This window comes from Chionomys nivalis, chromosome 10 (assembly GCF_950005125.1).
Source record: "Chionomys nivalis chromosome 10, mChiNiv1.1, whole genome shotgun sequence".
NCBI lineage: Eukaryota > Metazoa > Chordata > Mammalia > Rodentia > Cricetidae > Chionomys > Chionomys nivalis.
Genome location: NC_080095.1, coordinates 16,627,732 through 16,640,251, shown reverse-complemented (window position 1 = coordinate 16,640,251; position 12,520 = coordinate 16,627,732). Strand labels below are relative to the sequence as shown.

Below are 12,520 nucleotides of genomic sequence, written 5' to 3'. Positions count from 1 at the left end.
TTTGTTGGACACCTTACATTTTGTGTTGACATGTTACCAAATATGGGATTTAACTCAGAACTTTTTTTTAAAGGTGGATCTCTCTGTGTATCCCTGGTTGTCCCAGAACTTACTGAATAGACCAGGCTAGCCTTGAGCTCACAGAGATCTTGCTGCCTCTGGCTCCCAAGGGCTGGGATCGAAGGTGTGTACCACCCTGACTGGCCGCATAGAACTTTTTGAGCACTCACTCCTTGGTGCCTATTGTTCCTTCTAGCTAAAGGTTATCACATTATTGAACTCTTACGCATTTTGACAATTTAAAAAATTGGCCTATGTTGCATGGTGCTTCATCCCTACCTCACTTTCCTAGCATTTCTTTAAGGAGGCTTCTGGGCATTTCTGCATTTCTGACATGAGATAATTTCTACTTTTTTTTTCCCCTCCAAGACGGGGTTTCTCTTTGAAGCCTAGCCTGTCCTGGAACTTGCTCTATAGACCAGGCTGGCTTCTAGCTTAGAGATCCTCCTGCTTCTGCGTCCCGAGTGCTGGGAGTACTGCCCAGATTCTTCTTCTTTTTATGGGACTGTGGTCTCTGTAAGTCGTTGAGGCTGGCCTGGAACTTACTATATAGCTGAGACTGGCTTCAGACTCTTGAGCTTCCAGTCTCTAACTCCCAAGTTCCGGGACTATAGAGATTAATTTATGCCTTACAGAATAGCCTTCATTTAAAATATTTCTTTCTTCAGCCAAATGTTTTCCCATACTCTGGTTATTTACATGGATTCATGCTTTATTTTGAATTTTTTCATTTTAAATTAGAAGGTGGAACCAAGAGCACCTGCCAAAGTTCCCTCGAGTCAACTCCCTGCTCCGAGTTCCCTGGTGAGAGCCCCCAGTCCTTGAACACAGACCTCTTGTCCATGACCTCTAGTGCTCTGGGCAGTAGTGTGGATCAGTTGAGCACAGGATCTCCAGACCAGGAGAGCAACCCCAGTGCTGAGGTGAATGGGATCATTCAGGAAGACAGTGGCCCGGAAGGATTCAGTGTTCTGGAGGTTCCTGAATCTGCCTCTGACCCAGTGGATGAAGAAAACGGTACTGGAAAGGAAATTTACCAGTGTGACCACACACAGGACATGGGCCTGCTCAATGGAGTGTTGAATTTACCCTTTCAGCCAGGGGAAGATGGGGGTGGTGATGACATCGTCTCAGGACCCGAAGAGGAGCCTGGTGCTGCGGATGGTGTACATGCACAGGTGTGCCTGCGGAAACAGGAGGTGAGCGCCGTGGAGCTCAGTGACCCCCAGAGCACTTTTCCTGAAGCTCCTCTTCTGGACTCATTCACAGTACCTTCCAGCCTCAGCTGGCCCCCAGGTGCTGAGCAGTGGCTGCCTGGGCTTGGAGTTTATGAAGTTAGCACTGAGGAGGCCAGCCCAAACCCAGACATCCTGGCCCATGTGGACGTCCCTAGCCACCCAAGCTCAAATCCTTGGCATGTAGTCACCAATAATGATACAGATCACAAAGAAATACCTACTTCTGAATGTGACATAGGAAATGTGGAAGGACAGGTGATTCCTCTTGTCTCTGCCTTGGTGGCCAGCACCCATGAGCATTGGCTGGACAAATCTTTCCAGGACCAGGCCGTGACATCCAGTGATGAGGAAGACATTTATGCCCATGGACTTCCATCTTCATCCTCAGAGACGAGTGTGGCAGACCTTGGAGCTGGTCGCTCTCTGCAGGACCTGAGCCAACCAGGGACTGATGACACCACACTGCTCAAGACAGATCAGGTCTGTGTGCTGATGGAGGAAGCACAGCTAAGGTGGCAGCTGCGGCAGCTTCTTCTTTTCCTTTAAGGGGCATTCTTGGCTCATTTATTTTCCTTCTTATGGAACTCATACTCTGGCAAAACCTGTGGCTTTGAAGTCTGTGTTTGGGGCAATTTCCTTTGCAGGGGCCCTGAATAATTGGAACTGTAGTAATTCTGACCCTGCTCAGTTGACCTCTTACCGACAAAAGTGGTGTCTTGCAAGGTCAGACCATTTTGGGCACTTAAGGTAGCGTGGGCCATTGGAATACCACTGGGCAGAGGACTGTTTGCTCTGGGCACATATAAGGCGGGTAGTTCCTGCCCTTCTCCACAGTCCATTGACTCCTTGCAACATCAGTATGAATTGGGGCCCTTCCCAGAAATGCTGTTTCCTCAGCATCTGCACAGTGCCCCCGGGACACCCTGCAGAATGAAACCCCTAATCTGCTATGGGGCTTCTCGGCCAGTGTAATTTATTGTTCTTAGGACTTTTATATTAAAAATGATTTTTAAAAAAACAAAAATAGGGTCTCGCTACATAGCCCTGGCTGTCCTGGAACTCACTATATAGACCAGGCTGGCCTTGAACTCAGAGATCCACCTGCCTTTGCCTCCCAAGTGCTTGGGTTAAAGTCTTGCCCCACCATGCCCAGCCCTAAAAATGATTTCAAGTACTTATTTTCTTTATCATGTAAATTTTAGCAAATGTATTTGTCTTCAGAACTAACTGCTTACACTGCATCACCACATTCCCTGCCTTCAGAGCTAAGAGCACGCGATGTGTATCAGTTCTCACCACGTACAGGTCTATGGTGACCACTAAGTCACTCCTTTAAGAGCAAAACAAACTGGGACACAGGTGCAGTTGTCCCCATTATACGGAGAATGAAATTGAAGCTAAGAAAAGTAAAGTGATGTATGCACCCGTGATGCATGTCATTATTAGTGACATTCTGAGTGGCTCAGGATTCTCTCCCATTCTTTGTGTTGTCTCAGAAGTGAGTGGGCGAGAAGCTGGACTGCTTGTTTAGCATCCTGCATTCATCTCTCAGTGCATCGCTCCCTAAGTGCCCTAAATGGCAGTGCATGTGTTCATGATGGGGAGCTCAGTGCAAGTGACAGCTAGCTGGGCACATGTTTAGAGGACCGGGTGAATGGGACTTGAACCAAGTGTGAGCTGTGGGAAGCCCCAGCAGGTGGTCACCTGATATAGAGTATTGGCTGGCAGATTATAACTGTGGTATATGGTAGGACTACTTGGAAGCTTAGGAAAGCCCTCACCTGTGGAGAATGATCCTGGACCTCTGAAGTTACCTTCCAAGTTTTGCCACACCTGTTCTTGCTGTAAATAGCAGAAAAGGTTAGAAATGTTGCTTGTTGTTTTGTTTGGGAGGACAAGGGCTAGAAGAAAATTTGCTGTTGTAGAGAAGAGGTGGACACCATTCTCTTTCATACCCTAGCTTCCGTATCAGGTATTTGTGCAACTACATAGAATAGCTTTGACTTTTGAACAGATCTCTGGCAACATGGGGCCAGCATGACAGGTCATGGGTAAAGGCTAATGCCTGATAACCTGAGTTCCGTGTCTAGGACCCCTGTGATGGAAGGAGAGGACCAGCTCACAAGTTGTCTTCTGATCACCACATGTATGCTATATTACACTCATGTGTGCGCATACATAATTACATTAAATTATTGTAATACAAATGAGAAAAATATAGCAACAAAACCTTAGTGTACAAAATTCAGGCAGTGTCTCTTCCACACTTCCCCTAGCTGTTCCCATATAACACGCCAGGTACACAAAGGTTAGAAAAATGTTTGAAAAACTAATGAGGACAGTGGTAGTGCTGTTCCCATAGTACATCTGTCATAATTAAGTACTCAGAAAGTTGGTTTTCATGTGTGTTGATGGACACGCCCCCTTGTGTAAAGTAAGGTCTGCGTAGAATAAAGCCAGGTCTCTTACGGTGTGATGTCATGCTCTACCAGCAGGTGCAGCCTGAGCCTGTGGAGCATGTGTGCCTGGAGAGCTATAAGCACAGCCCAAAGTAAAATCATAAACTTACATAAAACGCTGAGGGCTTTTTTATTTTTATTTTTTTGGTGGGACTGGGTAACTCCGTTGTATGTTTTTTGAGTGTGGACTTATTGGTTCTGTGAAGTGGTTGGATATACCTTCAAGCATTACTTAGGAAGGGTGCTGTGCCATGAGAAAGTGTTATCCAGGGATGTTATGGGGTCTTCCATGAGAACCACAGCATCCGATTCAAGAATGTTTTCTGAGGTTGGATCCAAGGAGAGCTTTAACAGTCTGCCCACATCTCTTGTTGGTAATAGTATGATGACACTGTGTCTCTTGTCACAGAACTCACTGGCCTCTGTCCTTGTTAGTTTGCAGAGAGCTGGATGGGCTACTCGGGTCCTGGCTATGGCATCCTCAGCTTGGCGGTCTCAGAAAAGTTTATCTGGTGTCTGGACTACAAAGGTGGCCTATTCTGCAGTGCCCTTCCTGGTGCAGGGCTGCGCTGGCAGAGGTTTGAAGATGCTGTCCAGCAGGTGGCAGTCTCTCCCTCAGGTTCGTCTCCCAGCTCCCATTTCCCAACCCCCAACCGGGCTCCCAGCTCACAGGCAGCTCTCCTCTGGCAAAAGCATGCTGCCATCATCAGATGGCCCTTCGTGCCAGCTTAGGCGGGTTCTGCAAAGATCATGAATGCTTCCTTTGACACTGACCTAGAGTAATGGGTATTCAGCATACTTGCTTGAATTTTTGGTTTTTTTTATTTCATTAATTGCAGTGATAACACATGAACATATTTTTGTAAGCTCTACAGATAATTTGAATATTGAGGTTGCTATAAAGCAACTGAACCAGTGAAGGCAGGCCTGTGGATGTGTGCTGGATGTGTTCCGGTCATCCGATCTCTTTTTCAGAATTCTTTCCCTGACTGCAGTAGGGAAAGTCCTCAGATTTTCATGCCATTCTTTGGCATTTTAGTGAACCCAAGGAGACTTTTTAGAGTACAGCTCTTTGGCCAGGCGGTGCTGGTGCACGCCTTTAATCCCAGAACTCCTGAGGCAGGCCGTGAATTCAAGGCCAGCCTGGGCTACTAAGTAAGTTCCCAGGACAGCCAGAGCTGACACACTGAGAAACCTTGTCTTCTTATCTTGGAAAAAATGCAGTTCTGCTAGGCTGAGATAATTCTCTTATCTACCTAGACTTATTTACTTGTTTGTTAGTCAGGTGTTTGTTTGTTTTGTGTTTAGACTTGACCTTGCTATCTGTCACAGGCTGGAGTCAAGCCTCAGGCTTCCAAGAGCTGGGGTTACAGGCATAACCCCCACTACACTTCATTTGCTTTTTCCTAATGCTGGAAATATGTTTATCTGTTCTGAAGCAGTGGAATCATGGCAGAGAAGCAGCAGAAGAAAGTTCTTGTTAAAATGTCACCTTATTCAGGCTCATTTGCTCTTTCTTTCTCTGCTTGCTTGAAAGTCATTTTCTCTGAGACTGGCTGAGAACGCCATTAGGAGCATTGTGTAATTGTGTGTCTTACTTTTTCTCCTGTTTCGGTCACATACTTTTGGAAGCATTCTCTTGGCTATTTAGAAACATTGGTTCTCTGCTGATTGTATTATTTTTTACTTTCCAACCATTCCTTGGTCACTCTGGTTGAAGCTATCTGTCTCTGTGAGGTCGGGTTTTTTTTTTTTTTTTTTTTTTTTCTTTTTAACCGCTGCCTTCCAGGCTCACATCTTTGGATGCCTCAGGGTCTGTGCTACGTGGTGTTGCAGAGTAGGGGTAGGGGAGGAAGCTACATACATGAGCACTCTGTAGACCTTCTTGGTTAGCTCAGTTCATACTCATTCATTCATTCCTTAGTGAATCTTCACCTCCCCCAATGTCATACCTCCATCTAAGAGCCGTTGACCTGCCCTTCCCCCTTCCCTTGCCTCCTCTTTCTGTTCCTCCAGCATGTAAGTGGTCCAGAAGAGGCCCTACCCTGTGAGTCCCCAGGGTTAGTATTTGGGCACTAATTGTGCCTCACTTAACTGGCCAACCTACAGTACTGTCACTTTTCTCCCCATCATGAGTGGCTGCCTCTGTGCTCTGTGCTGGATTTCTTCTCACATCTACCCTTTAGGTCAGTCCCAGAAGGTAGAAATGACTCCATTTTTCTATTGAGGAAAATGAGGATTGGATACATTCCCAATGATGTCCAACAACAGACAGCTGATGGTTTCAGACTCTGGCATGGTGAGCTCTACTCTGAGTTGGAAGCTGTTCCTTGCAGTGCCCAGAATGGAGTTTTTGTGTAGGTGATCTCATGTTTGTTGAGCAGTGAGTAGAATTCTTTTTCTCCTAGGAGCCCTTCTCTGGAAGATTGAACAGAAATCTAACCGTGCTTTTGCTTGTGGCAAAGTGACCATCAAGGGAAAGCGGCACTGGTACGAGGCTCTGCCCCAGGCTGTGTTTGTGGCCCTGAGTGATGACACAGCCTGGATCATCAGGACCAATGGAGATCTGTACCTTCAGACAGGTACATTGTCCTTGTCGTTTGCTGAGTCTGCTGCTAGTCACATTCTGACCCAAAACCTAGTTAAGTAAAGACATTTCTAGAAGCCCAGTGTTTGCCATGGAAGGGCAATTCTCCCACCCCACCCCACGGACTGGGCCTGTACAGGAGTGAACAGATGACTGAGTGCAGTGCAGAGTGCCTTGCAGGAGCAGTGCCCTGCGCTCCTGCAGCTGCAGCTACCTACCTATGCCTTTTGCACACCCTGCAGGTATCCATCCCTAAGAGGAGTGAGTGTAAATAGCAGATTGACTCGTCCTGGGAAACTGCCCTTAGGGGACCTTTAGCTGCTAGAACGGGCACAGTGGGACTTGTTTATTAAAAATAAACTGTAACGAGTCAGTGTTTGTGTGCTGTCAGCACAAGGGAAATGGTCCAGCAGCGGGCAGGGGTTGTATTTGGGCTGTCCAGAGGCCATATTGGATTTACACGAAGAATGGTGTAGTCATTTAATAATCCTGATTCTAAGAGCTTGGTTTCATCTTTGGAATGAATCATCAACCAGGAAAGCTTCTCCTCACTAAAAGCTCATTTCTCACCTGGCTGTCCAGGTGTGTAGGAGCCTCACACTGGTGAGCAGCTCTGCCAGCTTCATGGATGTGTGGGGCTGGAGCCTTGAGTTTAGTTAGTTCTTGTATCTTTGAGTGGAAATAGGCTGCTCTGAGAAGCACTTGCACATCCAGCTTCCAGGGCATTCAATTTTGGTCCTGGCAGAAAAAGTGATACTTTGAGTCTATAGGTAAGGAGCAGGTGGCCTCCTAACCACTATGCCAGAGCAGCCACCAGAGCAATTTCAGATTACCCTGACCCTCCCCAGACCTGCTAAATTAGTGTGGGCTTGGCGAGGATTTTCAGAAGGAAGTCCTGCAGGCAAGTCCGTGCAGTTGCATATGCTGTAGGTGCCTTTGTGTTTGTACTGCTTCGGCCTGCTTGAAAGCCAAGGCTGTGGAGCATGAGGTTTAGATGTTAGCTGTTCTGCAGGCTCCCTCAGTAGATGCCTTTGACCTCGTGTAGGTGCATGACACACATTACTGAAAGGCCTCAGAGATGTGAGGAAAGCGTTTAGAGCCCTGACTGTCACAAGCATTGCAGTATGACAGATCTCAGGTTTTACCTGGGGAGTGGGGATTTGCACTTTAGCTGGGTAGCCCTATACTGTAAGCAGAGAATGGGAGCAGAGCTGCCTGAGCTGCTGGGTTTGCAGCTGCAGATAGATCCCTTGTCGCCCGAGGCCCTGAGGAGCACAGCCTTGCTGGCAGAAGGGAAGCCCTCCAGGCTCTTCTGCTAGGCTGCTGCTTTCCTTCCCTGGGCTGCCCTGTCTTGAGAACTTCTTAAGCTACTTTGGAACACCAGATAATTCTGAATTGTATTTCTTTACTCTCCAAATGATACCCAAATTTGCCTCAGACAGATGTGAACTTGAAGCATAATTTACTTTTGTTGTTGTTGTTGATAAAATCTCAAAATGGACCCAGGCAGTGGTGGCGCATGCCTTTAATCCCAGCACTCGGGAGGCAGAGGCAGGCGGATCTCTGTGAGTTCGAGGCCAGCCTGGTCTACAAGAACTAGTTCCAGGACAGGCTCTAAAACTACAGCGAAACCTTGTCTTGAAAAACCAAAATAGATAGATAGATAGATAGATAGATAGATAGATAGATAGATAGATAGGAACAGTGTCTATTACGGAAGCCCATAGATAGCAAAAATACCAAAAAAAAAAAAAAAAAAAGAAAATCGCAGATCAGCATAGGGTATGACATGCTGCAGATGAGTCTGAGTCTTCTCCTTTCGCTACAGGTCTCAGTGTGGATCGGCCCTGTGCCCGAGCTGTGAGGGTTGACTGCCCCTACCCGCTGTCCCAGATCACTGCCCGGAACAATGTGGTGTGGGCACTGACGGAGCAGAGGGCCCTCCTGTACCGGGAGGGCGTGAGTAGCTTCTGTCCTGAAGGGGAACAGTGGAAGTGTGATATTGTCAGGTATGGGACCCAGCACTGTCACATTTATCTCTGACCAGGCACCTAGGTGAGCCTTGTCTGGCAAAGCCAACACCTACAGGTTCCATAGTGATGTCAGCCTTGACAGGTTGGCCTTGGGAATACTCCATGCTCCTTGCTGGCGTCACATTGCAACATGTGGTAGAGCTCAATTGGTAGAGTATTTGCCTAGCATGCCCAAGACCCTGAGTTCTGTCCTCAGTACTACATAAATTGGGCTAAATGGCACATGTCTATAGTCTCATCTCTTAGGAGATACAGGCAAGAAAACCAGAGTGCTTTGGATACGCATCTCAGAGAGAGAGAGAGAGAGAGAGAGAGAGAGAGGAGAGAGAGAAGAAAAAATAAATGTATCCCTGAACATTAGAGTCACAGTTCTCATGATGTCCATTCAGAGCTACCTGCTGTCACATGCTTCTGTTGAGAGTCTGTGATGGTGTAGCTACAAATGCTCATTTGTATTTTTATCCTAGTCAGTTGAAATTATTTATTCTGGGCAGCAGGGGCACATACCTTTAATCCCAGGGCTTGGGGGACAGAGGCAGGCAGATCTCTGAGTTCAAGGCCAACCTGGTCTACAGAGTGAGTTCCAGGACAGCCAGGGCTAAACAGAGAAACACTGTCTAGAAAAACAATAAAACAAAAAACAAACAAAACAAAACCAAAATTGTCCCTTATGTATACCAGATCAGGATGGTGTTGGTTAGGTTCAACTAGGCAGTAAATCTTCACAGAACCCTTGCTGGGAACCACAGGACTCTGGGGCCTGAGTGTTCCAATATGGTGAAGATGCAACCCTTCCAGCTTAGTGGGAGCCATGCAGCAGCCAGTTGGGTGCCAGTTGGTGTGAGGATACTGAGAAAGAAAGAGGGCACATAGCAGCGGGGAGCTGTTGCCTGCCAGCGGTGCTTGGGTAGGCAGCATGCCAAGGCTAGCCTCAACTGAGCCTCAAAGCTGCCAAGAATGTCTCCAGGTGGACGAAGGAAAGGTAGATGTAGGCGGAGATCGCTTGTTCATTGCCTGGCCGCCCAGACTCCCGAAATAATCACACAGAAACTATATTATTTGCAGTACTGTTTGGCTAATAGCTTAAGCATAGTGCTTACATCTAGAATTAACCCATTTTTATTATTTTATATTTTATATGTTAATATAAAATATTAAATATATTTAAAATTCATATTTAATATATTTTATATTATTGTTATATATTAGGTTCGTGGCCTACTGGCAAGGTTCCAACTAACAACTCACATCTTTCCCCTCTGGCGGCTACATGGCATCTTGCAACTCTGCCTTCTTTCTCTTAGCATTTAGTTTAGTTGTGCCCCCCTCCCTGCGCCCAGCTCTATTCTGCCTTCTCACAGGCCAAGCCAGCTTCTTTATTCATTAACCAATTAATCAACACATATACAGAAGGACTTTCCACACCAGGTAGACTCATCAGAAAAGATAGGCCTGCCCAGAGATAGCTATACATCACAGCATGCAGGGGAAGAGGAACATCTGGGCTTTTAGTGTGTCTTTCCAAAACAGCCACATGTATGGACAGCATGTATTACCCAGCAGTGTAACTTAGACTCTCAGTTTCTTCCTTGTCACTCAATAATTTACTCTTCTGAGCAGAATCCATTTCTTCTCGATGCCAAGCCTGAACAGAGACACTCAGTGAGGTAGCCTTCTGTATATTGTGCCTCCTGGGTGGAAGCTGATGCTGTTTTCTCTCACTCCCAGTGAAAGGCAAACTCTGGAGCCTGTCTGCATAACTCTCGGGGATCAGCATACTCTCTGGGCATTGGACATTCATGGAAAGCTTTGGTTCAGAACTGGAGTGATTCCCAAGAAGCCTCAAGGGGATGATGACCATTGGTGGCAGGTAGGTGATGGTACTTTCTGGCTTAGAGACCCACCGTTTCTGCCTTCTCTTTTTCCTTAAGAAACTGGATTAAATTAGTAGTACTGCTTCTGTTTTTTTTTTTTTTTTTTTTTTTTTTTTTGGTTTTTCGAGACAGGGTTTCCCTGTGGCTTTGGAGCCTGTCCTGGAACTAGCTCTTGTAGACCAGGCTGGTCTCGAACTCACAGAGATCCGCCTGCCTCTGTCTCCCGAGTGCTGGGATTAAAGGCATGCGCCACCATCGCCCGGCAGTAGTACTGCTTCTAACATTGGGTGGATAGACTTTCCTTTGACTGAGTATACTAAACACACACACACACAAACCTTTCCCTCATAGGAAATAGCTTGTAAAGTTTTCTTTGCTTTGATACAGGCTGGAATTTATTTATTTATTTAAATGTTATTTAGGCATTCATCATTATAGGCTAAATAAACCCAGTGACATCCATTTAAAGAAAGACCTGGGTAATAATGATGTTTAATTCTGAACAAATGGTGCTAAGAAAAGAGACTAAACAATAGGTTTGAAACCCAACCCACAATTAAAACTCATCTATCTCTACTTGCTTGAAAGGCCTTTAAGTAAATGATATTTTAACAAAGAACAAAGAACTGAGCATTTTCCCACATGCTCCCACAGAGGAGAATACTGTGAGAAGTAAGGGGTGGAATAAAGCCAACTTCCCATGGTTCCAGCCCAACTTTGGGTGGATTTTGCAAGGAACATCTAGTTTTCCCTCTTGGTACTATGGTACCATTCAGGGTTAAGCTCCTTACCCCCCACATTGGACCTAAGGTTGCTCTGACAGATGTACAGTGTGATGCTTTACCTCTATGTCTATAATTAGATATTCTAGGTGATATTGAGGTTATATATAATTTAACAATACCCACCATATACTTATAGCCATATATGAACACTCACATGTATACAGCACATAAACATATATATATATATTATATATATATATCTGTGCTAAATTCCAGAGGGAATTTTTCATGTGTCCATGTATAATGTGCATACATATGTATATGTATATGTATATGTATATGCATATGTGGGGGCATAGGTGTATATGTGCATGTGTCTAGCAGCCAGAGTTGATGTTGAGGCTCCTACTTATTGCTTTCCACTTTATCTACTGAGATAGGGTCTCTTGCTGAACCCGAAGCTAGCTCACAGATGTGGCTAGTCTAGCTAGTCAGCGTGAACCAAGAATCTGGTCTCTACTTTTCAAGTACTGAGATTACAATCAGGTCTCTTTGCCTGCCAGTATTTTACATGGATGCTGGGGATCCAGACTGGACTCCAGTCCTGATACTAGTGTGCTCAGCACTTTACCACTAAACCTTTATTCTGTTGGTTTTACATGTTGAGGTTTACATGTTTACATGTTGAGGTTTACATGTTTACATGTTGAGGCTATGTTTAAGCCTGGGCCATGTTCTACCATTGTGCTGCATCCCCCTATCCCTAAGTAGCACAAAGAAAACTATCATTTTTTCATAACACATGAACTTTAGCTAGACAGAATTGTCATGAGACATAGAAGCAGAGTAAAGTAGTTCCTTGTTTCTTTGGCTCTTATGTTTGACTGCTAGGTATTTTCTTTCTCTTTCAGTTGAAGACCTGCTTACAATGTCTGTCTGTCTGTCTGTCTGTCTGTCTGTCTGTCTGGGATATCACAGGCTTGGTGAGTGACTTTGGTATGGTCACTGCCAGATCTCCCGTGGGCACTGGCCCTGGGTTGCATAGCATATGCACTTGAGTCTATAAGTGGAGCTCATTCTTCAGCACTCAGGGAGTCACAAAACCAGGCTGGACAGAACTCAGAATGCTAAATATGGCCACAGGCTCTGCAATGGGGCTATCTATTCCAGCTTCAGTGAGGACAGCATTCACAACTATCCTGTTCCTTCACAGACAGAAGGGCAGCATTTAGGTGTGATATACTAACTTCTAATGATTTATTTCATGTTTATTTTGTTTTTTATAAATTTAAGAGCCCTGTAAATACTTTCTCACTTAGTATTTCATTGTATGAACTGGTCATGTGTCCTAGGAATATTTGGTGTTTATGCCAATGTCTATGATAAATAAATCCAACAGGCAAAAGTACTAGAGAGAAGATGGAAGATTGCTCAGCATATTAAAGTGTCTACTAAGCCTGATGACCTGAGTTCATTCCCTAGGGCCCACAAGGTGGAAGAGAGAAGTGACTCCTGAAAGTTGTCCTTCTACATGTGTGCTGTGG

The 12,520-nt window shown here is 45.5% G+C and overlaps 1 protein-coding gene across 4 annotated transcripts in view; it reads left to right on the top strand.

Moving 5' to 3' along the window:
• Window positions 1-12,520, top strand: part of Tecpr2 (tectonin beta-propeller repeat containing 2) — a 103,620-nt gene that overhangs the window by 54,907 nt on the left and 36,193 nt on the right. For 3 of the 4 annotated variants that reach the window (XM_057782971.1, XM_057782968.1, XM_057782969.1), the window contains exons 9-13: window positions 802-1,778; window positions 4,193-4,376; window positions 6,166-6,339; window positions 8,173-8,353; window positions 10,106-10,247. In XM_057782971.1, coding sequence (XP_057638954.1) covers window positions 802-1,778; window positions 4,193-4,376; window positions 6,166-6,339; window positions 8,173-8,353; window positions 10,106-10,247 — 1,658 coding nt within the window. The remainder of the gene's footprint in view (window positions 1-801; window positions 1,779-4,192; window positions 4,377-6,165; window positions 6,340-8,172; window positions 8,354-10,105; window positions 10,248-12,520) is intronic. The other variant, XM_057782970.1, reaches the window with a different exon arrangement.